Genomic DNA, 27,341 nt, shown 5'->3' with positions numbered 1-27,341 from the left:
CGTTTCCCTGCCCCCGGTGGATTTCTTTCCTCGGCGGCTGGAGGTGTCGAAGCCCGTGGGCCGCGCGCGGGGGTTGGGGAGCGTCTTCGCGGCCCCGGAGTTGTCTTTCGCGCAACTTTCCGGGGCCCCGGGTGGCCGGGCGTAGCGGCCGCGGCGGCTTTGCCAACTCTGCTGGCCCCGCGAGCCGGGAATCTGGCGCCGACACCTGCTCGGACTCCTCTGAGAGCCCGGGCGGCCGCCCTAGCACCGCGGCTGCTAAGGCCTGGGAGGAGGGAGGAGGGCTCTCTCCGGCTTGGCGCCGCCTGCGTTTTCGGGCGCTTCCACTACCTTCTTCTGTCGGCAGACGCCTCTCTGGTCAATGGGAGGGATGTGTCAGTGTCCAAAATTGACCTATTTCTGGCGAATTTGTCAACTATGTTTAGAAAAACCCGGCGAGGATGTAACCTGACGAGCCTCAACTTGGTCATCATCATCTTTCTCTTTTCCTCAGTGGTACTTCGTACTTTGTACTTTATTTTCTCGTAGCACCGATTTCAGTGTCTTGTTGGGGCGGCAACTCCCCACAGAACCTCAGCCCGTCATTCATTCTCCTTTTTAAATCGTCCTCTCTGCTGTCACAGAATAGGCGCTCACAGGTTGAAGGAATGAACATCTGTACCTGTTCCAGATTGAACCGCTTGAGCAGTTTGTGCTGGATGTGCTTTTGGTTTCTCGCCTGAGCTTCTGCTTTCTGAATCCTTCCACCCAGTAGGATGTAAAACCCACTGATGATGCTTTGTCAAGGTTGGGCCTTTTCATTACAAATACATCTGGCAGTTTTGCTTAGGCTCTTGTGTAGTGTCGTGTGTTAACAGTTTGAAATTTCTCTCTCTCTTCTCCTGGGATATTTTAAGGAGGGAGGCTATTAACTTTCTAATGTGGTTTTACTGATCCTGGCAATCTGGATCCCTTCAGTAAGAACATTGCCTTTTAACAAGCATTTTTAGAGGCATACAGTTGTTACCTGATGTCCTGAGGAGTGACAGTGTTGATCTTTTTTAGTAGGAAGTGTAATATTTTTGTCAAATAGTCTGGGTAATACAATACTTAGTTGAGTGTTTTATGCACAGTAAATATAAAATTAGGAATTAAATTTGAATTCAGGAAACTTAAGATGAAATTTACTGTGATGACATATATGCTACTTTATGAAGAGCTTTAGTGAAACTTCATGCAGTTTCGTAAAATAAGAAATAAAGACATTTCCAAATCATATTCCTTCAGAGTGCTTTTCAGTACCACTGTAACCTTGAGATGTGAAACCATACCTTTTTGATAATGTTAACAAAGAGGTAAGCTTCAAAACATAAAATAGGAAAGGAGAAGCTTCAAGGTAATTACACCTGAAGTGTCAGCTAAATATGATTTCTTAATGGGAAAATTTTTTTTTCTGACATTTATGAAAAATGAGATGGACTAGATTTTGGAACTGGAAACTTTCTCTATTGTTAGCTTCATATTAAGCTCACAATGTTACATTACTGACTAATTCAGTTTGTATTACTCTTAAATGCATTTATGAAAGAGTGTCATAAATGCTCTTTCTTTTATAGTTTGCATGATTAAAGATAGATTTACCTTTAGATTCTAATTTAATGAGGTTCTGAGAGAACTGAGTGCTCAGTGTTTGTTCTTCAAAGGTTCTGTTTCGTATGTGACATTAGCCTTAGTGTATGACTAGTAACTTGTAGGGGGCTGTGTAAGTTACTCATTATTCCAGAGGTGGTTTTGCTGGGATCTTCAGTCTTATGGTTTTATTTTGATGTGTGCGTGAATAGAGTTGACATATGAGCAGTTAGAATGTTTTCTTTCTTTTGAAAGTTTGGAAGTGATATATGTATGCATACACAGACACACACACACGGCTTCCCTGGTGGCTCAGTTAGTAAAGAATCCGCCTGCAATGCGAGAGACCTGGGTTTGATTGCTGGGTTGGGAAGATCCCTGGAGGAGGGCATGGCAACCCACTCCAGTATTCTTGCCTGGAAAATCCCCATGGACAGAGGAGCCTGAAGACTTTAGTCCGTGAGATCACCAAGAGTCCGACACGACTCGGCGACTAAGCGCACACACAAACATACACACACACTGGAGACCGAGACCCTAGGTTTGTAACTTTGATACATTGTCTTAGACCTTCCTGATCTTCTTGCAGGTAACTGGCACCATGGAAACAGTTTATATTCATATTGACTGAATTGGCAGTAATTGAGAAAATCTGTAAAAGGTGAAAAATGTGATACTATAAATGTGTTTTCTTTTGAACTACACTGATTTCGGTATTCTGTATTATTTTTGTAAGGGCCAAATAAACTTTTACTGTGTAAGTAAAAATGAAATAGACGTTGATAATTGAGTAAAAAGCTATGAGACTGTAGAAGAGGGGAAGAGCCATTGTGAAAAGAGAGACCAAACATTCAGGTGGAACTTCAGTCTTCCAGCACTAACTTACTGATCGCTTACTGTGAGCCGGTACTGCTCCAGTTGCTGCTGCTCTCTAGTGGTGAGTGTGACTGGCAGGCCTTGATGCTAAAGAAACTTAAAGGTTTTTTTTTTTTCCCTAAGCTTACACTGTTGTTCTCGGTGTTGCACCTTCTGTAAATTTGGTCCAGTGTGTAGTGATGTGTATCCATCCTAATGGTATTACAGAGTATTTTCACTACCCTAAAAATGCTCTGTTTGTCCACCTCTCTATCCCACCCCACCTCCAACGACTGGCAATCACTGATCTTCTTATTGTCACCACTGTTTCACATTTTCCATGATGTCATATAGTTGGAATCATACAGTATGTAGGCTTTTCAGATTGGCTTTTACTTAATAATACATATTTAAGCCTCCTCCGTGTCTTTTCATGGCATAATATTTAGGTTGGTGCAAAAGTAATTGTGGTTTTGCATTGTTGAACTTTGCTATTTGATAGTGGAATACATTCTTAATAAATGTGGTTATATTATACATCATTTAAAAAAATTCATTTGTTTATTTGACTGTGCCAGATCTGGTATGTATGTGTCATCTGGTTCCCTGACCAGGGATTGAACCCCGGCCCCCTACAATGGGAGCTGGGGAGTCTTAGCCGCTGGAACCACCAGGGAAGTCCTGTTACACATCATTTTAATGGGCATTTTTCACTTTGTTTTTTTGCTAATGACTTGTTACTTGCTATTTACTTTATATTTATTTTAGACCATGGAAATGATGTTAGACAAAAAGCAAATTAGAGTGATTTGTTTATTCAAGTTCAAAATGGGTCATATAGCAGCAGAGACAACTTGCAACATCAGCAGTGCATTTGGCCCAGGAGCTGCGGAGGGACGTACACTGCAGTGGTGGTTCAAGAAGTTTGCAAAGGAGCTGGGAGCCTTGAAGCTGAGGTGTGCGGTGGCCGCCATCCGAGGTTGACAGTGACCAACTGAGAGCAGTCTTCAAAGTTGATCCTCTTACAGCTACATGAGAAGTTGCCAAAGAACTCAGCATCAGCCATTCTGCTGTCATTCGGCATTTTAAGCAAATTGGAAAGGTGAAAAACCTCGATAAATGGTGCCTCATCATCTGACTGAAAATAAAAAAATCGTCCTTTGGAAGTGTCACCTGCTCTTATGCTGTGCAACAGTTATGAACCATTTTTTGATCAGATTGTGGTGTGTGATGAAAAGTGGCTTTTATGTAACAACTGGCAACAGCCAGCTCAGTGGTTGGACTGAGAAGAAGCTCCAAAGCATTTCCCAAAGCGCAATTTGCACCAAAAAAAGTCATGGTCACTGTTTGGTGCTCTGCTGCTGGTCTGATCCACTACAGCTCTCTCAGTCCTGGCCAAACCGTTACATTTGAGAAGTATGCTCAGCAAATTGATGAGATGGACTGAAAACTGCACCTGCAGCCAGCACTGGTCAGCAGAATGGGCCCCGTTCTTCTTCACAACAGTGCCCGGCTGCATGTCACATAACCAGCGCTTCAAAAGTTGAATGAACTCAGTCAGACGGGCGCGGAGACGCTTCTGGAAGTAACATCGCGATGGCTGCCCAAGGAGAACCCCAAGTTCAGTTCAAACTTGTTTTGGTTGGTGATGGTGGTACTGGAAAAACTACATTCGTGAAGCGTCATCTGACTGGTGAATTTGAGAAGAAGTATGTAGCTACCTTGGGTGTTGAGGTCCATCCTCTTGTGTTCCATACCAACAGAGGACCTATTAAGTTCAATGTATGGGATACAGCTGGTCAGGAGAAATTTGGTGAACTGAGAGATGGCTATTATATACAAGCTCAGTGTGCCATTACAATGTTTGACCTAACATCAAGAGTTACTTACAAGAATGTGCCTAACTGGCATAGAGATCTGGTACGAGTGTGTGAGAACATCCCAATTGTGTTGTGTGGCAACAAAGTGGATATTAAGGACAGAAAGGTTAAGGCAAAGTCAATTGTCTTCCACCGAAAGAAGAATCTTCAGTACTATGACATTTCTGCCAAAAGTAACTACAACTTTGAAAAGCCCTTCCTCTGGCTTGCTAGAAAATTGATTGGAGACCCTAACTTGGAGTTTGTCGCCATGCCTGCTCTTGCCCCGCCAGAGGTGGTCATGGACCCAGCCTTGGCAGCACAGTACGAGCGCGATTTAGAGGTTGCTCCGACAGCTGCTCTCCCGGATGAAGATGATGACCTGTGAGAAAGTGAAGCTGGGGCCCAGCGTCAGAAGTCTAGTTTTATAGGCAACTGTCCTGTGATGTCAGTGGTGCAGTGTGTTTGCCACTTTATTATATAGCTAAGCAGAACATGTGCTTAATCTTTGGATACTGAAGGAGATGGATGGACTTTGGAGTGAATGTGGCAGTTAAAAAAAAAAAACAACCTTCATTTTTTGGATCTGCATATTTAGGTGTTTGGAACACAGTTGTTTCCTCCTTGAGTTTCAAATATAAGACTGCTATAGTCACATGACAATATTGAGAGGTGGAATCTTGTTTGTTACTGTCATTCCCATTCCTTTTCGTTTAGAATCAGAATAAAGTTGTATTTCAAATATCAAAAAAAAAAAAAAAGTTGAATGAATTGGGCTACAAAGTTTTGCCTCATATGCCACATTCACCTGACCTCTTGCCAACCGATTACCAATTCTTCAGGCATCTAGACAACTTTTTGCAGGGAAAATGCTTCCACAACCAGCAGGAGGCAGAAAATGCTTTCCAATAGTTAGTTGAATACTGAAACATGGATTTTTACACTGTAGGGACAAACTGATTTGTTGGCAAAAATGTGTTGATTGTAATGGTTTCCAGTTGATTAATAAAAATGTGTATGAGCCTAGTTATAATAATTTAAAATTCTCTGTCTGAAACTGCAGTTACTTTTGTACAAACCTAATGATTTCTTTGTAGTGTTGAATACTATACCTTTGTCTGGATCTGCCACCTGAAGGTTGGTAGGTTGAAGAAACTTGAGCATTTAAACTTGGAACTGGAAATAGATTTCCAGGTGGACATTCCAGGCTAGGGAACAGCCTAAGCAAAGTTGTGAGTATCAGTGATTTTGGATGGTGTGGCCAGTGCCTTGAGTTTACAGAGGGATAGATGTAAGCTCAGTGGGGGTATCAATCAAATTATCAAATTTTCAATCAAATTTGATAAATTAATATTTTCCTTTAGTTGTCAAATTCCAGTGTTAAATGTGATTGGTGTCATGAAACTTTTCTCAATCCTTTTATCTTTAATTGAAACTATTTACCTTACTCTTCAGACAGGATTGAACTTAGGGAAGTAAACAGTGTTCTCTGCTTCTGTGTGAGCAGTTTCTTTCTCCAGAAGTGAGATTGATGTTAAGTCAGTTTTCACATACGGCTTACAGGTCCTTGTGGACCTGTAAAGAAAGGAACAAGATGAGACTAAAATTACCTTGCTTGTTTTACTCGCTTGTATTTCTAAACTGCCAGGAGAGAGAATATGCATTATATATATTATACATATTTATTATAGCATTTTAATAGAAGTGAATAATAGTAAATGTGATTTTAAAATAATTTGCAATGTGTGATATTTATTGAACTGTGAATGTGATTTACAGTGTTGTGTTAATGTCTGTTGTACAGCAAAGTGATTCAGCTGTGTATAGGTATATATGTATATATGTATATATATATATATATATATACACACACACACATTCTTTTTATATTATTTTCCACAATGATTTATCACAGGATATCCAGTGTAGTCCCCTGTGCCGTCCAGCAGGACCCCATTGTTCATCCATTCCGTATATGCTAGCTTGTATTGCATAACCCCAGTCTCTCTCCATTCCCCCCCTTGTCTTGCTCCTGCTAACCACAAGTCTATTATCTGTTAATAGGGTTTAAGTTTTGTTTCTATTCTCTTTCATGTCTTTATTCAAAATAGATACCTCATAGCTCTTTGCTCAGATTCTGTCATGTGAAATAGCCAATAGATAGATGATGCAAGTCCTGAGTTACTCATTTGACCTTATTTACTTTTAAAACTACTTGGATGAGTATTTTCTAGTTGTGCTGTGTGCTTAGTTGCTCACTCGTTTCAAACTCTGCAACCCCATTGACTGTAGCCCACCAGGTTGCTCTGTCCACGGGGATTCTCCAGGCAAGAATACTGGAGTGGGTTGCCATGCCCTCCAGGGGATCTTCCCAACCCTGGGATCGAACCCAGGTCTCCCACATTGCACGTGAAGATTAATCAAAAGTAGGAATCTGTCTGCAGAACTTAATTTGGGGATGGGGCAGTCATACCTGATTAAACTAAAAACCCATTTTCTGAGCACTCAGGCACCAGGTGGAGATGGGCACAAAAATAAAAGAAATTTATGCTGAAGGAACTCAGATCTAGGGAACCAGATGATTTCTGTTCTTTCCTGCTCTAAAATGTGGAGAAGAAAGCCATGATCATGATGTAAAATAAAATAAAATGAAATAAAATGTGGAGAAGAAAAGTAGGCTGTAGGAGAAAAAAAGTATTGGATAACCAAACACCTAGTGTATGGAGTTAGTCTTTTCATTTATAAAATAATTTTAAATCAGATATTGGAAAATGACTTTTTTTTCTTAAATGAGTCTGTAAGAGTAAAAGAAAACGATTGGAGACTTGAATGTTCTTTTTTGTACTGCCAGTTCGTGTACCAAATACTTTTTTCTCTGCCTGGACTTAAAGTCCATGTATTAGTAAATTTGTTTTGATTATTGTTCAAAGAGCAACAAAATTAAATGTTAGATCTTGTTTATTTACAGCAGCCATTCCCAAGAATATGGATAAACTAGGATTGTGTTTAGGTAAGACAGAAATTCAAGTTTTCATTAGCATGGTTAACATTTGGGAAACCAGGTACTGACCAAAGGAATCAGTAGAAGTTATTTTTTTTACTGAGTTGTCTGGCTTAAAAAAATAGCGTCTATGATGTCCAGAGTCAACGTTTTGTTAGGCGTGTTATAATTAGAAAAAACAGAAAAAGAGACTCAGATGTATAGAACAGACTTGTGGACTCTGGGAGAAGGCGAGGGTGGGATGTTTCAAGAGAACAGCATCGAAACATGTATATTATCTAGGGTGAAACAGATCACCAGCCCAGGTCGGGTGCATGAGACAAGTGCTCGGGCCTGGTGCACTGGGAAGACCCAGAGGGATCGGGTGGAGAGGGAGGTGGGAGGGGGGACCGGGATGGGGAATACATGTAAATCCATGGCTAATTCATTTCAATGTATGACAAAAACCACTGCAATGATGTAAAGTAATTAGCCTCCAACTAATAAAAATAAATGGAAAAAAAAAAAGGTATTGTTGAGGATAGGGAAGTTGGGTGTGGACTAAAATTCTAGGGAAACAAGATTGTTTTCCTTTCTGTACTAAGAACAAAAACCTCATGTGGTCAAGATTTTAAGCAGTATCCTGTCTGCCTTAGTTTTAACCTAGCATAGAGGCATAGTTTATTCTTAAATCAGCATTATATCATCAAGGGTTTCCCATTATCTATCTCTACTATTTGCTATGAGCCTGAGGGCATGGTAGGTTTTGGCAATATTTTGGGGACCTCAGGTCCCAGCATGTGGTAACCCATCTTTATTTGTACCCTCTTCTGAGGGAGATAGAAAATGGCCAGAGCAGAAATCTTGGAGGAAATCTAGAACCTGTGCTTTTAAAATTATTCTTGATTTACACTAATAGTGCTTATAAGTACTTAGAAGGTCTGTCATTAGCACTGGTGCATTCTTTGCATTTGGTAACTTCCTTGGCTTCTTTCTTGTTGCTAGTTTATTCACAGCGCTGGTGTTGGGCCAGATACATGTCAGTAGTGGTAGCATCCACAGCATGAAGTGATTTGAGCAGCCGTTATCACTCGTGGCCTATTTATAGAGCTTCTGTCAGTGGAGAAGAGGTTCACTGGCAAGCAAGTAGAGCTGCTCTCTTCCCCTGGTTGCAATCTCATAATTTATTTTTCAGTTCCGAGTAGGCCACATCCATTCAGCTGCATTAATTTTTAGTGTTCCTTTTCTGTACTCTAGCCGTTTTGCACTCCAGTGTGTTTTAGTCACCTTCACTTTTGAAGGAAAAAAACCAAATAACTTATCACACTGAAAAATAGCAGTACTTCCTTGATGGCATCTGCTATTCAATGTTCAGATTTCTCCTATCTCATAAGTGTGTTTTTACAGTTACTCAGATTGAGTCCAGTAGGTCTCTGCGTTGTTTTGTAATCTATAGGTGTCACCCCCGCCCCCCCCCCCCCCCATTTCTTTTTCCTGGCCAATTATTTGTTGAAAAAACAGGAGCCTTCCCACAGTTTGAATTTCCAGTTAACATTGCTGTAGTGGTATACCAGTCTCCCGTGTTTCTTGTTAATTGATATAGGTTTAAAGGTTGAGCAGATTTGGTTTCTGTAATATATTATCTCTTTTCTCATTTTTTCTATTTTTTCTTTGAGGGGGCAAAAATATTTTATAGGTGATGCTGCATACTTGCATCAGGAGACACTTAATATTTGGTTCTCTGCAGTGTTAGCAGCTGATAATGCTCATTGTCCATTACTTACTCATAGTTCTTTACTCTGAATGCCTTTCGTCATTCCTAGTTCTGAGTCTTTTATACTGTCTTGCTTACAGTTATAGCCTCTTGAACCTTTTTCTTTTGAGAGCTGAGGGAAAGGAAGAGATGAGTTGCTGTGTAGAAAAGGGTTGTTCCCACTGTATTGTAATTCTGTAGATGTTTTTATTTCAATCTTGATCTTTTTTAAATAAATGCATTTATTTATTTATTTTGGCTGTGCTCGGTCTTTGTTGCTGTGTGAGCTTTTCTGTAGTTGCAGTGAGTGGGATCTCCTCTCTAGTGGTAGCGCGAAGACTTCTCACGGCAGTGGCTTTTCTTGTTGCAGAGCATGGGCTCCAGGGCATGACGGCTTCAGTAATTGCGACGTGTGGGCTCAGTAGTTGAGGTTACTGGGCTCTCGAGCACAGGCTCAATAGTTGTGACACATGGGCTTAGTTGCTGTGCAGCAGATGGGATCCTCCTGGATCAGAGATCGAACTTGTGTTTCCTTCGTTGGCAGATGGATTCTTTACCACTGAGCTGTGAGGGAACCCCAATCTTGAGTTTTGATTTCTGCACTGTCCACATTATCTATGCTACAACTTCTCAGTGGAAAAGCTTACCCCAGATCCTGACAAATAATTGAAAGAAGTCCTTCGAAAACAAAGTTTATTTTGAGATATTGGTACTTAAGAATACTATTGTCATTAGAGTATGTTAGTATTTATGTATATAAAATAGAAAAGAGATTAATTTTTCTATTTTAAATGATTTGGGAACATCACGGTTGTAGTAGAATGTCTTCTAAGAACTAAATCTCTGGAGAGAGGGTTTTTTATTTTGATTTTTAGTAAAATACTGTTTTTTACATTGTTTGCGTTATGTGGCTTAAGATGCTTAGTTCATGGTGTCTGGTTTTGCATCCTTACAAATATGCAGTCACTTTATATAGTGTTCTAAATGTAAGGGAGCAGCTTTACCAGACTTTCAGCAGTTGTGTCTGTTTTGTCTATTTTATCTGGAAAGATAAAAGGGGAATTACTCTGTTAGAAATCATGCTGATTCTATGTGATGGAATATATGTACATATATATATATTAAACTTCTCTATTTTATTTTTAATTACTTTTTTGGCTGTGCCATGCAGCATGTGGAATCTTTACTGCCCTGACCAGGGATCAAACCCATGCCCCTTGCAGTGGAAGCATGGAGTCTTAAGCACTGGACCACCAGGGAAGTCCATCTGATGGAATATGTTTTTATATACAAGTCACTAGTACTACTAAGCAAAGACAGTATTTCATTAGTTGTCTTGGTGATATTTTTAAGTGATTCAGTTCATCAATTCAACCAGTATTTGTTTTTTTTTTTTAACCAGTATTTGTTAAACATTATGTTAGGAACTGTAGGGAATGGAAGGTGATTAACATAATCTCTGTTTTCAAAGAAGATTGTAATATAATAGGGCTGGGGAAGGTGAATAAAACCATTGATACAAATACATTGTATCTTTAATTGCTTTCATCATAATGTATTAATTTCTCTTCTCATTTATAAGGTAAATACTTGATTTCTTGGGGTTAAATATTCTTGGTCATTACGTGTGTGTGTGGAGGGGGAGATTGTTTTCTTTAAAATCTTACCCTCTTACAGCAGTATATTTGTGTGCCACAGTCAGAAAAATCGGTTAATAATTGTTAGATGCTAATTTTTTTTGTATATTTGCTAGTATTGTGATTCTCTCCCACCATTAGATTTTCACAATATCTACTCTGATATCCAACTTGTATAACACTGTAGAATCACTTTTTGTGACAGTCTTTCTGTGACAATTGCCCATCGTAGCCGGAAGTAAGCCCACAATACTGTTTGAAAGCCCTGCTTCATTCTAGTTTTTTTTTTTTCATTCTAGTTTTGTCTTAACAGATTGCAGTGCTGTGTCTGGTCCCAGTCTCCTGTTCTTGTTTGTTGGGGGAAAAAAAGAATAAAAAAATAAGAAAAAAAAAACAAAACAAGGGCTCAGTGGTAAAGAATCTGCCAGCCAATATACAGTCACTTTATATAGTGTTCTAAATGTAAGGGAGCAGCTTTACTAGGCTGTTTGCAGATGTGTCTGTTTTGTCTATTTTATTTGGAAAGCTAAAAGGGGAATTACTCTATTAGAGATAATACTGATTCTATGTAATTTTTTTTAAACTTCTCTTATTTTTAATTTATTTTTCTGCTGTGCCATGCAGCATGTGGAGTCTTACTGCCCCGACCAGGGATCGAGCCCATGCCCCTTTCAGTGGAAGCATGTAGTCTGAACCACTGGACAGGAGACGCAGAGTTGTTCCATGGTCTGGAACGTTCCCACATGCAGCTAAAACCAAAAGCTTGTGATCCACAGCTGCTGAGCCTGTGCGCTAAAGCCCAGGAGCCACAACTATTGAGCCCATGTACCACAACTGCCGAAGCCCAAGGGCCCCAGAGCCCTTGCTCCGCAACAAGAGAAACCACCTCAGTGAGAAGCCCAAGCACCGCAGCTAGAGTAGCCCCTGCTTCTGCGGCTAGAGAAGAGCACACACGGCGACAGAGACGTGCCAGGACGGACGTAAATACAATAAAATAAAAACCCAGACCAGGCAGAGCTTCAGGACACTTCAGGCCTTTTTAGCTTCTAGGTGTAGAGTAGGCAGAGTTTGACAAAGACTCAAGAGTGGTTTTAACTGATGACTGATTGTCAGGGTTTTTTTTCTTTTTAAAACCTCGATTCCAGTTACATAGTAGGGAAGTTACTACTACTTAAAAAATGAGTTAGCAGTAGATGCAAGCTATAATCTGTTTCATATCATTACTGTCTGGAAAGGAGGAAATTCTGTTATCCTAGAATTAGCTACATTCTTATTGGTGGTCACATGACTTTAAGTCTCAGTGGCTCAGATCATGAACTCCTTATTGCCAAATTCAGACTTAAACTGAAGAAAGTAGGAATAACCACTAGACCATTCAGGTATGACCTAAATCAAATCCCTTATGACTATACAGTGGAAGTGAGAAATAGATTTAAGGGACTAGATCTGATAGAGAGCCTGATGAACTATGGACAGAGGTTCATGACATTGTACAGGAGACAGGGATCAAGACCATCCCCATGGAAAAGAAATGCAAAAAGGCAAAATGGTTGTCTGAGGAGGGCTTACAAAGAGCTGTGAAACGAAGAGAAGCAAAAAGCAAAGTGAAAAAGGGAAGATATTCCCATTTGAATGCAGAGTTCCAAAGAATAGCCAGGAGAGATAAGAAAGCCTTCCTCAGCGATCAATGCAAAGAAATAGAGGGAAACAGCAGAATGGGAAAGACTAGAGATCTCTTCAAGAAAATAAGAGATACCAAGGGAACATTTCATGCAAAAATTGGGCTCAATAAAGGACAGAAATGGTATGGACCTAACAGAAGCAGAAGATATTAAGAAGAGGTGGCAAGAATACACAGAAGAACTGTACCAAAAAGATCTTCACGACCCAGATAATCACAATGGTGTGATCACTCACCTAGAGCCAGACATCCTGGAATGTGAAGTCAAGTGGGACTTAGAACAAAGCTAGTGGAGGTGATGGAATTCCAGTTGAGCTATTTCAAATCCTGAAAGATGATGCTGTGAAAGTGCTGCACTCAATATGCCAGCAAATTTGGAAAACTTAGCAGTGGCCACAGGACTGGAAAAGGTCAGTTTTCATTCCAATCCCTAAGAAAGGCAAAGCCAAAGAACGCTCAGACTACAGCACAATTCCACTCATCTCACATGCTAGTAAGGTAATGCTCAAAATTCTCCAAGCCAGGCTTTAGCAATACATGAACCGAGAACTTCCAGATGTTCAAGCTGGTTTTGGAAAAGGCAGAGGAACCAGAGCTCAAATTGCCAACATCTGCTGGATCATCGAGAAGGCACAGCAAAACATCTATTTCTGCTTTATTGACTATGCCAAAGGCTTCGACTGCGTGGATCACAATAAACTGGAAAATTTGGAAGGAGATGGGAATACCAGACCACCTGACCTGCCTCTTGAGAAACCTGTATGCAGGTCAGGAAGCAACAGTTAGAACTGGACATGGAACAACAGACTGGTTTCAAATAGGAAAAGGAGTACGTCAAGGCTGTATATTGTCACCCTGCTTATTTAACTTATATGCAGAGTACATCATGAGAAACGCTGGGCTGGAAGAAGCACAAGCTGGAATCAAGATTGCTGGGAGAAATATCAATAATCTCAGATGTGCAGATGACACCACCCTTATGGCAGAACGTGAAGAAGATCTAAAAAGCCTCTTTTTTTTTCTCTCTCTAAAAAGCCTCTTGATGAAAGTGAAAGAGGAGAGTGAAGAAGCTGGCTTAAAGCTTAACATTCAGAAAACTAAGATCATGGCATCTGGTCCCATCACCTCATGGGAAATAGATGGGGAGACAGTGGAAACAGTGTCAGACTTTATTTTGGGGACTTCAGAATCACTGCAAATAGTGATTGCAGCCATAAAATTAAAAGATGCTTACTCCTTGGAAGGAAAGTTATGACCAACCTAGATAGCATATTGAAAAGTAGAGACGTTACTCTGCCAACCAAGGTCTGTCTGGTCAAGGCTATGGTTTTTCCAGTGGTCATGTATGGATGTGAGAGTTGGACTGTGAAGAAATCTGAGTGCCGAAAAATTGATGCTTTTGAACTGTGGTGTTGGAGAAGACTCTTGAGAGTCCCTTGGACTGCAAGGAGATCCAACCAGTCCATCCTGAAGGAGATCAGTCCTGGGTGTTCATTGGAAGGACTGATGCTGAAGCTGAAACTCCAATACTTTGGCCACCTCATGTGAAGAGTTGACTCATTGGAAAAGACCCTGATGCTGGGAGGGATTGGGGGCAGGAGGAGAAGGGGATGACAGAGGATGAGATGGCTGGATGGCATCACCGACTTGATGGACATGAGTTTGAGTAAACTCCAGGAGTTGGTGATGGACAGGGAGGCCTGGCATGCTGCGATTCATGGGGTCGCAAAGAGTCGGACACGACTGAGCGACTGAGGTGAACTGAACTGATGTAAGAAGTAAATATTTTTATTTTTTAGAAGTAAATATTTTTAACAAAAATATAGAAACAGTCCAATTGCTTTGATTTTTAGTGCTAGGAAAGTGCATCATTTTTGAATCATAAATTTGGTAGTAAAAGTGTGTAGTTGAATATTTAAACTATAAGACAGCTAACAATTTTTAGATTTTCAAGCTAAGCCTATTTTTAAAAAAGAACTTTAAAAAAATGTTTTTAGGAACTTCCCTGGTGCTCCAGTGGTTAGGACTCTGTGCTTTCACTGCCATGACCCTGCATTGAATTTCTGATCAGGCAATGCAGCCAAATAAAAAATAAAAATTTGTTTAGATTGCAATGAAGCTATTTAAACTGCTTATCCTTTGCTTAATAACTCCTTTTCTCTTCTTTTTTGACATAGGTTTTACTTTACAAGATGCATAATATTAAATAATTGCAGTGGATGAAAAACTATACCATTTTCTTCACATATGTATATAAAGATAACAAAGAAATGGTGGTTGTGTGGTTTCTAGAAAATGAATCAAGACAATGGATGTTTTGTTTTTAGGGAAAGCTATCAGAGGAGCAGTCTTGTTTACCTTCTTTTTTTTTTTATGGGATTCATGTTTTATTTATTTTTTTTAATTAGTTGGAGGCTAATTACTTTACATTGTTTACCTTCTTAAGTGTAAGATGTAGATATATTTTGTTATGCAAAAGATGTATTCTTATATATTTGTGGGAAAAACAAATCATGAAGTGGCTTGGTGTTTTTTCGAGGGCCAAGCCACAGCATGGGTAGGGTCCTGGTTCCCTCAGCAGTGATGGAACTTGTGCCTCCTGCAATGGGAGCAGAGTCTTAACCGCTGGACTGCTGAGGAATTCCTGGTGTGTGTTACTTAAATAGTCCTAGCTTGTAGTAATTGAGTCATAGATCTAAGCAAGGATATGGTGTGTGTTTGCATATCTGGTGGCTACTGTTTTGAAAAAACAAATTCATTTCTAAAGCCTTGTACCAAAAAAAAAAGCCTTGTATCATTGTTACGTGTATTTGAAAGACACGTGCTGTGCCGATGATGCGTTTGTAGTTAAGTCAGTGCTGAAGTAACTGCACAGTAGCAGTTTGTCCTTAAGAATTTTAAATGATTCATACATTATTAACAAATATATGAGATTTTTAAATGTCAATTTAAAAAATGAAGATATCCTTGATTCTATTTTAATAAAACATTTTATTTTAAAATGATATGGAACAACTTATCCACAGGGCCTAGCAAAATGCCTTTTGTTTAATAAATACTGATTATATGTTTAAGGACAAGACTTCTCTGTTCAGTGGTTAAGACAGTGTGCTTCCACTCCGGGGGACATGGTTTGATCCCTGATTAGGGAACTAAAATTCTGCATGCTGCAAGACCAAAAACAAACAGACAAAAATAATATGTTCAAGAGATATATACCTACTACACATTGGGTGGGCTTCCCTGGTGGCTCAGACGGTAAAGCATCTGCTTGCAGTGTGGGAGACCCGGGTTTGATCCCTGGGTCGGGAAGATCCCCTGGAGAAGGAAACAGCACCCCACTCCAGTATCCTTGCCTGGAGAATCCCATGGACAGAGGAGCCTGATAGGCTGTAGTCCACGGGGTCGCAAAGAGTTCGGCATGACTGAGCGACTTCACTTACTCACTCACTCACACATTGGGTGTTTTTCTAGTGGTTTGGTTATAATAATGCGACAAAATCTATGCCTTCTTATATCTTACAGTCTATGAAGCATACAGGCGATAAACTAGACATATCAATAAGCAAGATAATTTTAGGCACTTGAATAATGTGAGAGGATGCATTTGATGCATTCAGGGAAGGCCTTTTTTAATGTGAATTTAAATTGAAATGTGAATATTTGCGAATACCTGAAATATTAGAGTCAACCTCAAAGAGAGTTGGGGGAATTCTTTCCTGGCAGTTTGAACAGCAAGTACAAAATACCCTGAGTCTGAAAAGATGTGTTGAAGAATTTGGAGACTAAAGAGACAGAGATGATGCTGAAGTGAAGTTTGAGCAATACATACCTTGTAAGCCAAAAAAAAAATTCAAATTTTATTCTAATTGTAAGGAAATTTATATAAAGAAACTCCCCACAGTTTTTAAGCAAGTAGCAATTTTGTTTGCCCTCTCCAGTGTAAAATGTGGATGTGCCTTGATTTACGCAGGTGATATATTCTTGTATATTTGTGGACAAAACTAAATTTTAGCACCAGGTTCCCTACAAATATGTGTGCATGATGGGTGGTCTTTTTGGCTGCCCAGAAGCGGGTCATCTACAGACAGTTTAACAACAAAAACCAAATTTTGAATATCAGATTCAAATATATTACAAAAACTTGTTTTAAAAGGAATCTGTGTTAAAACTGTATCTTTTAAATATAACCTACTTTATCTTTTATAAATATCCAGGTGTTCAGAATTTTTTTGTTTTGGTTAAAGGAGACTACTTGTGTAGCATGATCTAGTCTTAGGTTGAGAAGCAGGTTGGAAATTCAGAAACTGTTCTAAATATATCTGTCTAAATATATCTAAATATAACTTGGCCATTGACCTACATAGTCTTTTCTTAGAAATGAGGATTATACATTTCAGGTTAGCTATGAACAGTAATTAATAAAAATAAGATGTTCTGAAATCCTAAATAGAATTGTTTAGGTAAGTTGTCAGTGTGGATAGATCACTTATTCTGTGTATCTTTTTAAATTACAGCTTTTATAAAAGCCTACAAGTAGGCAGTAAAACATTTACAAATTTCTTTTTTTAAAAAATATATTTATTTTATTAATGGAGTCCTGTGACTCAAAGTACTATCATATTCACTGATATGGTTTTCTAAAACTGATTGTTCAGGCATCAAGCATTTGCTAAAGGATATCAGTATCCTCTTAAAATATGTAAGCGTTTTGAATTTGGTGAGCAAGTCAGAAAGTATACTTCTACAGTTATATCAACGGAAAGTCTATGATTGAAAATACAGATTTCATTGGAAAGGAATCTGTATTCCTGAGATTAGAGCTAAAAGCAGTTCTTTGTTGCAGAAAGAATATCAATAGAATATTTATGAAGTAACTACCAATTTGTTTTTAAAATCATTAGTGACTGAAAGAAACATTATTTTAGGGAGTTTTTCAAATGAAATTTCCTATATCTTAAAAAAAATATTCCTTGAAACTTTTTGAAAACATCAAGAGGCCTTAGCCAATTCATTGAGTATTTTATGTCGTGGCTAAAATTGACCAGCAGCACTGGTAGTGCCGCTTAGAGGCATTGGTTTTCTGATCCCGAGAAGCGCAGGCCAAAGTCATGCAGTTTGTGCTCATGTTCCCTTTTCCGTGAAGTCTGTGTAAGTAGAGCCACTAATTGCAGTGGTTTTCTGTATGCTCTGACCCTAGTTTCTGTGGAGATGTTTATGCGGAAGATGACTGTAATGTGTGTGTGTGTGTGTGTCACCATACGGATTTTTTTTTAAAGCAAAAATGAGCTCTGATCAGTTCATTTAACTGTGGTAAGTCCAGTGTACATCTGGCCTAGTTGAGTTGTAGGAGCTCATTTGATATCATCTGGGCACATTTTTCTATTTTTCTCACTCTTTACTGCTTTTCTTTATGGGCTTCATTTCCAGCCATGCATTCCTCTCATAACGACACAGTTGGCCCTCCTAGCAGCTCTAAGCCCACAAATTTCCTCAGCATTAATTAAAAAATTAATAGGCTATTTTTAGAGCAGTTTTTGATTTGTAGAAAAGTTTAGCAGAAAGTACAGAGAGTTCCTTTATGCCCCCCTCCTCCAGTTTCCCATGTTATTAACACTTTGCATTAGTTTGATGTTTATTGTTTATTACAATTGATGAGCTAACACTGATACATTACTAAAGTTCAAATTTGTATTAAAGCTCACTCTATTGAAAAAGAGACACTGTTGAATAACACAGTATAACAGTTCTCTGGCTTTTGACAAATGCCTGTCCATCATTACTGTGCTTAGTTGCTCAGTCCTATCTAATTCTTTGTGACTCCATGGACTATAGCCCTCCAGACTCCACTCTCTGTGGGGATTCTCCAGGCAAGAATACTGGAGTGGGTTGCCATGCCCTCCTTCAGGGGATCTTTCCAACCCAGGGATTGAACCCAGGTCTCCTCCATTGCAGGCAGATTCTTTACCAGCTATGCTACCAGGGATTCTGTCATTACAGTATCCAACAGTAGTTTCACTGCCCTGAAGATCTCCTTATTAATTCCTCCACCTTCTCTACTGCCCTCTGGTAACTTCTGATTTTTTGACAGACTTTATTTTCTTGGGCTTCCAAATCACTGCAAATGGTGACTGCATCCATGAAATTAAAAGACACTTACTCCTTGGAAGAAAACCTAGACCAACCTAGATGGCATATTAAAAAGCAGAGACATTACTTTGCCAACAAAGGTCCATCTGTTCAAGGCTATGGTTTTTCCAGTAGTCATGTATGGATGTGAGAGTTGGACTGTGAAGAAAGCTGAGCACCAAAGAATTGATGCTTTTGAACTGTGTTGTTGGAGAGTCCCTTGAACTGCAAGGAGATCCAACCAGTCAATCCTAAAGGAAATCAGTCCTGAATATTCATTGGAAGGACTGATGCTGAAGCTGAAACTCCAATACTTTGGCCAACTGATGAGAAGAATTGACTCATTGGAAGAGACCCTGATGCTGAGAAAGATTGAAGGCAGGAGGAGAAGGGACGACAGAGGGTAAGATGGTTGGATGGCAATACCGACTTGATGGGCATGAGTTTGAGCAAGCTTCAGGAGTAGGTGAGGGACAGGGAAGCCTGGCATTTTGCAGTCCATGGGGTTGCAAAGAGTCGGACATGACTGAGCGACTGAACTGAACTTTCTCATCACTTTAAATACATCATTCCATTTCCTTTCAGCTTGTACAGTTTCTGTTGAGAAATCAGCTGATATCCTGATGGGAATTCCCTTGTATGTTATTTGTTGTTTTTGCCCTTGTTGCTTTTAATGTTTTATCTCTGTCTTTAGTTTTTGTCAATTTGATTACTATGTGTCTCAGTGTTCCTCTTTGGGTTTCTCCTGCCTGGGATTTCTGCACTTCCTGGACTTGGTTGACTATTTCTTTTCCCATGTTAGGGACGTTTTCAGCTATTACCTTTTCAAATGTTTTCTCAGGTCTTTTCTCTCTCTCTCCTGCTTTTGTGCTATGCTAAGTCGCTCAGTCCTGTCCAACTCTTTGGGACCCTATGGTCGGTAGCCAGCTAGGCTCCTCTGTCCTTGGGGGCTCTCTGGGCATGAATACTGGAATGGGTTGCTGTGCCCTCCTCCAGGGGATCTTCCCAACCCAGGAATCAAACCCAGGTCTTTCGTATTGCAGGCAGATTCTTTACCTTCTGAGCCACCAGGAAAGCCCAAGAAGACTGGAGTGGGTAGCCTATCCCTTCTCCAGGGGATCTTCCCGACCTGGGAACTGAACCAGGGTCTCCCGCATTGCAGGAGGATTGTTTACCAGCTGAGCTCCAGGGAAGCCGCCTTCTCCTTCTGGGACCCCTATAATGTGAATGTTAATGCCTTTAATGTTGTCTCAGAGGACTCATAGGCTGTGCTTATTTCTTTTCATCTTTTTTTCCATATTCTGTTTTGTGGCAGTGATTTCCACCATTCTCTCCTCCTGGTCACTTATCCCTTCTTCTGTATCAGTTATTCTTCTGTTGATTCCTTCTGGTGTATTATTTATCTCTGTTCATTTGTTCTTTAGTTCTTCTAGGTCTTTGGTAAACATTTCTTGCATTTTCTCAATCTTAGACTCCATTCTTTTCCTGAGATCCTGTATCATCTTCACCATCATTATTCTAAATTCTTTTTCTGGAAAGTTGCCTATCTCCACTTCATTTAGTTGTTTTTCTGGGGTTATTATCTTGTCCCTTCATCTGGGACATAACTTTCTGCTTTTTCATACTGATTAACTTTCTGTATTGTGACTTTTGTTCTAGTTGTAGGATTTTGGTTCTTCTTGCTTCTACTGTATGCTCCTTGATGGTTGAGGCTAAGAGGCTTGTGTAACACCAGTCAGGATGGCTGCTATCCAAAAGTCTACAAGCAATAAATGCTGGAGAGGGTGTGGAGAAAAGGGAACCCTCTTACACTGTTGGTGGGAATGCAAACTAGTACAGCTGCAATGGAAAACGGTGTGGAGATTTCTTAAAAAACTAGAAATAGAACTGCCATATGACCCAGCAATCCCACTTCTGGGCATACACACTGAGGAAACCAGATCTGAAAGAGACACGTGCACCCCAATGTTCATCGCAGCACTGTTTATCATAGCCAGGACATGGAAGCAACCTAGATGCTCATCAGCAGATGAATGGATAAGGAAGCTGTGGTACATATACACCATGGAATATTACTCAGCCATTAAAAAGAATTCATTTGAATCAGTTCTAATGAGATGGATGAAACTGGAGCCCATTATACAGAGTGAAGTAAGCCAGAAAGATAAAGAATATTACAGCATACTAACACATATATATGGAATTTAGAAAGATGGTAATGATAACCCTATATGCAAAGCAGAAAAAGAGACACAGATTTACAGAACAGACTTTTGGACTCTGTGGGAGAAGGTGAGGGTGGCATGTTTCGAAATAACAGCATGTATATTATCTATAGTGAAACACATCACCAGCCCAGGTGGGATGCCTGAGACAAGTGCTCGGGCCTGGTGCACTGGGAAGACCCAGAGGAATCGGGTGGAGAGGGAGGTGGGAGTGGGGATCGGGATGGGGAATACATGTAACTCCATGGCTGATTCATGTCAGTGTATGACAAAATCCACTGAAATGTTGTGAAGTAATTAGCCTCCAACTAATAAAAATAAGTGGGGGAAAAAAAAAGAGGCTTGTGTAAGCTTCTCTGATGGGAGGGAATAGTGCTGGGAAAACTGGGTCTTGCTCTGTTTGACAGGGTCTTGCTCAGTAAAGCTTTAATCCAGTTATCTGGCAGTGGTGGGGTTTCACTCCTCCCCGGTAGCTTTTTGGCCTGAGGTGACCCAGCCCTGTGGGCTGTGGTCGGGTTAATGGCAGTCTTCAAGAGGGTTTATGCCACGGGGGACATTCCCAAACTGCTGCTGCCAGTGCCCTAGCCCTGTGGCGAGCCCCTCCTGACCCACACCCCCACAGGAGACCCTCCAACACTAGCAGGTAGTTTTGGTTCAGTCTTCTGGGGTCATTGCTCCTGTCCTCTGGGTCCTGGCGCGCGGAAGATTTTGTTTGTGTCCTCCAAGACTGGAGTCTCTGTTTCCCCTGGTCCTGTGGAAGTCTTGTAATCAAATTCTGCTGGCCTTCAGGTTTCAGATTGCCTGGGGATTCCCAGTCCCTTTGTCAGATCCCCAAGCTGGGAAGCCTGAAGTGGGATTCAGAACCTTTACAACAATGGGAGAACTTCTTTGGTATATTTTTTTTTCCAGTTTGTGGGTCATTTACTTGGTGGGAGTGGGATTTGAGTATATCATGATTGTGCCCCTCCTACTGTCTCACTGCAGCCTTGTGTTTGTTTTTGGACATGGGGTATCTTTTATTTAGTAAATTCCAGTGCCTTTATTTTTGGACATGGCCTATCTTTTATTTGGTAAATTCCAGTGTCCTCCTGTCAATGGTTGTTCAACAACTAGTTGTGATTTTGGTGCTCTTGCAGGAGAAAATGAGCACTCGTCCTTCTACTCTGCCATCTTGAACCTCACAATTTTTTAAAGACTGTAGACTATCTCTTCTGTTCACTGTTTTCTTCCTAGGTGATCTGATATATTCAGCTGTCACCTCTGCTTATAGTGATAGTGTCCTCTTGTATTTCTGTTTGTTTTTTTGCTTTGAGAGTTGTGTTTCTATCAACATTATCTAACTTAAATCATAGTTGATTTTTTTGTCTTTTTACTTCCCTTACAGACTGCATCTTAGTTTGGGTGGTTACCCTGTACCCAATTGTATATGTCATTAACCAACCCAAGGAGTGGAGTGTTCTGTGTATGTTTTATGGGTTAAGTTTGTTATTAATGTTAAAAATCTATATTCTTGTTGATTTCCTGCCTAGTTTTATCCATTTATAATGAGAATTGACATCTGCAACTATTAGTGTTAAGTTATCTCCTTTCTATTGGGTTGGTGTAAATGTAATTATAGTTTCAGACTGCGAATTTTAGGTCATTATAACTGGCTCAAACACATATTTATTAATCAAGGTAGGAACCATTACAGTCAACACATTTTTGTGGATGAGAAATAAGTTTGTTTATTCCTGTAGCGTAAAAGCTGTGTTTCAGGATTCAATGAACTCTTGGAAAGCATTTTCTGCCCTCTGCTGGCTTTGGAAGCATTTTCCCTGCAAAAAAAAGTTGAGATGCTTGAAGAAGTAGTATTTGGTTGGTGAGAGGGCAAGTGAATGTGGCAGATGAGGCAAAACTTCATAGCCTAATTTGTTCAACTTTTGAAGCATTGGTTGTGCGACCTGTGGTCAGGTGTTGTCATGGAGAAGAATTGGGCCCTTTCTGTTTACCAATGCTGGCTACAGATGGTGTGGTTTTTGGTGCATCTCATTGATTTACTGAGCGTACTTCTCAGATGTAATGGTTTCCCTGGGATTGAGAGAGTTGTAGTGGATCAGACCAGCAGCAGACCACCAGTTACCATTAACTTTTTTTGGTGCAAGTTTGGCTTTGGGAAATGTTTTGGAGCTTCTTCTCAGTCCAGCCACTAAGGTGGTTGTTGCCGATTGTCTGTTGCATAAAACCCACTTCGGCAACTTCTTGTGTAAGAGGATTAGCTTCCATGATTGCTCTCAGTTGGTCATTGTCAACTTCTGACAGCTGGCCACTGTGCTCCTTGTCTTCAAGACTCCTGTCTCCTTTGCAAAACTTCTTGAACCACCATTGCACTGTATGTTCTTCAGCAGTTTCTAGGTTTAAATACATTGTTGATAATGAGAGTTGTCTCCACTGCTTTAGGACCTGTTTGAACTTGAAAAAGAAAATCGCTCCAATTTGCTTGTTGTCTAATGTCATTTACATAGTCTAAAATAATTACAAAATAAACAACAAGTAATAGGTCATTAGCAAAAAAAAAATAAGGCAAAAAATGTGCATTACGATTATGGGTAACATAACAACATTTATTTAAGAAAGTATTCCAGTATCAAATGACAAATTTCAATAATGCAAAAGCCACTTTGCAATAACGTCATATTCTGTTAGTTTTTGTTTTATGTAGTTTGAACCTTTGTTAAGTGCAGGTATTTATAAGTAAGGTATACATTTGCAGTTTTTATGTTTTCCTGATGCTTCTTTTGTATCATTATGAAGTGTCCCTCTTTGTCTCTAGCATTATTTCTTAATGTCAATTTTGTCTGATGTTGATATGTTTTAGCCTTCCTGTGTTTGCTCCTTGCTAGTGTATCTTTTTCCACCCTTTTTAAAAAATTAGTCTATTATATTTTTGAATCTAAGATATGCATACAGTTATATCTTTTTTATCCAGTCTGACAAACTCAGCCTGTTGATTGGAGTGTTCACGGCATTTATATTTAATGTAACTATTAATATGGTTAGATTTACTGTTGCCATTTTGTTATTTATTTTCTAATGCTTGTTTTTTGTGTGTTGTTGATCTTATGTATTTACTTTTACTGCTTTTTTTGGAGGTAGGGGTTTTTCAACTATATTTTCGGAGTTGTTTTCCTAGTGGCTACTCTGGGAATTGCATCTTTATTTTCACTTAACCACATTCTACTTCAGATTAATACTTATATCCAACAAAATACAGAAACAGTTCTGTATGGGAGAGCTCCGCCTTTCCCCTCCTTTTTATGCTGTTATTTTTGTACATATAACATCTGTGTATATTATAAACCTAGTAATACAGTGTTTAATCAAACATTTGTACAATCTTGTATTTTTAAAAAGAAGATACTCTTAATGCACACATGTTGGCATTCTTGATGTTGTCCCATAAGTTTCTAAGGCTCTTTTCATTGTTCTTTAATTTTTTAATTCTTCAGATTGTATACTTTATATTGAGCTCTCCTTATGTTCCCTGATTCTTGTTCTGCCTTGAATTGGCTGTTGTGAATTTTTCCTTTCCAATGGGCAGAATGTCCATTTAGTTCTTCTTTTATTGATTTCTGTCTTCTTACTGAGATTCTTTTTTTTTTTTTTTCTGAGATTCTTTACTTGTGGAATCATTGTTACCATATGTCCCTGTAATTTTAAAAATCGTTCGCAGCTTTGCTGGGTTTTCGTCACTGTGCGCAGGCTTTCTTGAGTTGCAGCTTTCTCTTTGGGGGCTGCTGTTGGTTGCAGTGCTTGGGCCTCTCATTGCAGCGACTTCTCTTGTGGCGCATGGGCTTCAGTAGTTGTGGCACGTGGGCTTAGTTGCCCTGAAACATGTGGGATTTTCCCAGACCAGGGTTTGAACCCGTGTCTCCTGCATTGGCAGGTTAATTCTTAACCACTGAACCACCAGGTAAGCCCATTTTCCTGTAATTTTTAAAGCATATTTTTCTTCACTTCTTTGAACATATTTCAAATAACTCTTTTGAAGTCTTTGTCTGCTAAGCCCAACATCTGAGGAAACTCATTTTTCTAGTGACTTTTTTTTTTTGGCCACACCTTGCGGCGTGCAGGATCTCAGTTCCCCAACCAGGAATTCAACCTGAGCCCCCGCAGTAAAAGTGCCAAGTTCTGACCACTGGACCACCAGGGAATTGCCTCTAGTGACTTTTTATCTCCTGTGAATGGAGCACATTTCCTGCTTCTTTGGAAGTCTCTTAATTTTTTGTTGAAAACTGGACATTTTAGATAATATTGTAGCAACTTTGGATTCTGATTGTTTTTCCCTTTGAAAACATGACTGTTTCTTCCTTTAGCTAACTGGGTAAATTGTGAAATGTGTCTCTCCGGCAGTGTGTTGTTGCTATGTCTCTGCTGTTTGTTTTTTTTCCCTGTTTAAAATTTGAAGCCTGGTTGCTCTTATCCTTTCTAGTGTAGCTTATTGGCTAGTCAGTGCTTGGACGGAGCTGTGCTCAAACACCTCGTCCCTGGAACGCTCAAACACCTCGTTCCTGGAAGGATTTTTGTTCTTTGTTGATGGACCTGTATGTGGATGGGGGAACACATTTTAAAGTTCAGGCCATTTTCAAGTCTGCCTGGGCTTTTGCTTTCTGTTGGACCCTTTGGCATCTCCTCTGGATTATCATGCAGCCTCAGCCAAGAATATGCTGAACCTCATTTGTGACTACATCCCCAGGTAGTAGAACCTAAGACTGCCTTGACTTCTTGCTACTGAGATCGCAGTTACACCTACAGTGCCCCGGAATAGGTGTGGCTGTCCACACCAAACTGAATAAGGCCCTTTGTTAGTGCCAGCTGGCAGGTCCTGAGGGCACGCACCCTATCTATAAGGCAGAACCTTCTGAGCTAGAGGTGGGGGGAAACGGGAGCAGCCTCAGGCAAGACGGAATTTCACTATTCTTAATCTGAATTTTGCAGGTTTTCAAGCATCAGCACTTCTGTTTGTGTATGTTTTTGACTGATTTCCAGAGCACTGAAATTGGCTGCTTCTGTAAATTTTGTCTTGCTTTACAGTTTCATTTTGGGAAGAAGATTTGCTGACCCCCCTCACTTGCCCGTGGGCTTCCTTTATAGCTCAGTTGGTAAAGAATTCCTCTGCAGTGCAGATTCCTGGGTCGGGAAGATCCCCTGGAGAAGGGAAAGGCTACCCACTCCAGTATTCTGACCTGGAGAATTCCATGTATAGTCCATGGGGTCGCAAAGAGTTGTATGCAACTCAGCAACTTTCATTTTCGCTTGCCCACAGCCAGAGGTCTTGCCCTGTTGATACTTAGGAACCCTGTGTACTCATAATCCATCACATCTCTCTCACCCAGAAGTAACAACGGACTTGACATTTTGGTAACTATTTCCTTTCTTCTTACCACGCAAGTAGGTGCTTCCCTGGTAGCTCAGTGGTAAAGAATCAGTCTGCCAATGCAGGAGATGCAGGTTCTATCCCTGGGTTGGGAAGTTCCCCTGGAGAAGGAAATGGCTATCCACTCCACGATTCCTGCCTGGAAAATCCCATGATCAGAGGTGCCTGGCAGGCTGCAGTCCACAGAATTGTAAGAGAGTCGAGCATGGCCGAGTGACTAAACGACAACAACTGCGCATCTATTTATCCATGTATGACGTGTCTTTTCAGTTTGTCCAGTTTTGTACTTTATAAACATTGGATTATAGTGTAGGGTTTGTTTGTGTTTTTTTAATTTGTATTTTCTTTTTTTTTTTTTGTTTCAGTTCAATCAGTCATGTCCAACTCCTTGCAAACCCATGGACTGTAGCATACCAGGCTTCACTATCTCCCGAAGTTTGCTCAGACTCATGTCCATTGAGTCAGAGTTCAGTCATCCACTCATCTCATCCTCTGTCGCCCCTACTCCTGGCTTCAATCTTTCCCAATATCAGGGTCTTTTCTAGCAAGTTGGCTCTTCACATCAGGTGGTCAAAGCATTGGAGTTTCAGCTTCAGCATCAGTGCTTCCAAGGAATATTTAGGACTGATTTCCTTTAGGATTGACTGGTTTGATCTTGAAGTCCAAGGGACTCTCAAGAGTCTTCTGCACCATGGTATGAAAGTATCAGTTCTAAGAAGAAAAAAAAAGTATCAATTCTTCAGTGCTTAACCATCTTTATGGTCCAACTCTCACATCCATACATGACTACTGGAAAAACCATAGCTTTGACTATATGTACCTTTGTTGGCAGAGTGATATCTCTGCTTTTTAATATTGTGTCTGGATTCATCATAGCTTTTCTTCTAAGGAGCAGGTGTCTTTTTCGTGACTGTAGTCACCGTTTGCAGTGATTTTGGAACCTAAGAAAATAAAATCTGTCACTGTTTCCAGTTTTTCCCCATCTATTTGTCATGAAGTGATGGGACCAGATGCCATGATCTTAGCGTTTTGAATGTTGAGTTCTAAGCCAGCTTTTTCATTCTCCTCTTTGACCTTCATCAAGAGCTTTTTTAGTTCCTCTTCACTTTGTGCCATTAAAGTGGTATCATCTAGTATCTGAGGTTATTGATATTTCTCCCAGCAGTCTTGATTCCAGCTTGTGTTTCATTCAGCTGGTATT

The 27,341-nt window shown here is 40.1% G+C and overlaps 2 protein-coding genes across 5 annotated transcripts in view; both read left to right on the top strand.

Annotated features, from left to right (window-relative positions):
- Positions 1–27,341, top strand: part of ARK2N (arkadia (RNF111) N-terminal like PKA signaling regulator 2N) — an 86,432-nt gene that overhangs the window by 1,126 nt on the left and 57,965 nt on the right. The window contains exon 1 of one of the 4 annotated variants that reach the window (XM_070452630.1): positions 18,483–18,902. The exons of the other annotated variants lie outside the window; for them this stretch is intronic. The gene's annotated coding sequence lies outside the window, so the exon portion shown is untranslated. Of the gene's footprint in view, positions 1–18,482; positions 18,903–27,341 lie in introns of those variants that run through there. 4 annotated transcript variants of the gene reach the window in all.
- Positions 3,988–6,863, top strand: LOC139030367 (GTP-binding nuclear protein Ran-like). The gene has a single exon (XM_070452631.1). It carries the CDS (start codon positions 4,057–4,059, stop codon positions 4,705–4,707), a length of 651 nt encoding a protein of 216 aa, XP_070308732.1. The 5' UTR covers positions 3,988–4,056; the 3' UTR covers positions 4,708–6,863.

This window comes from Odocoileus virginianus, chromosome 22 (assembly GCF_023699985.2).
Source record: "Odocoileus virginianus isolate 20LAN1187 ecotype Illinois chromosome 22, Ovbor_1.2, whole genome shotgun sequence".
Taxonomy (NCBI): Eukaryota; Metazoa; Chordata; class Mammalia; order Artiodactyla; family Cervidae; genus Odocoileus; species Odocoileus virginianus.
The sequence above is the reverse complement of the archived record's forward strand: the minus strand, read 5'-3'. Positions and strand labels throughout refer to the sequence as shown.

Excerpts from the sequence above, each read along its gene's own strand:
- LOC139030367 (XM_070452631.1), top strand. The coding sequence starts at position 4,057 with ATGGCTGCCCAAGGAGAACCCCAAGTTCAGTTCAAACTTGTTTTGGTT.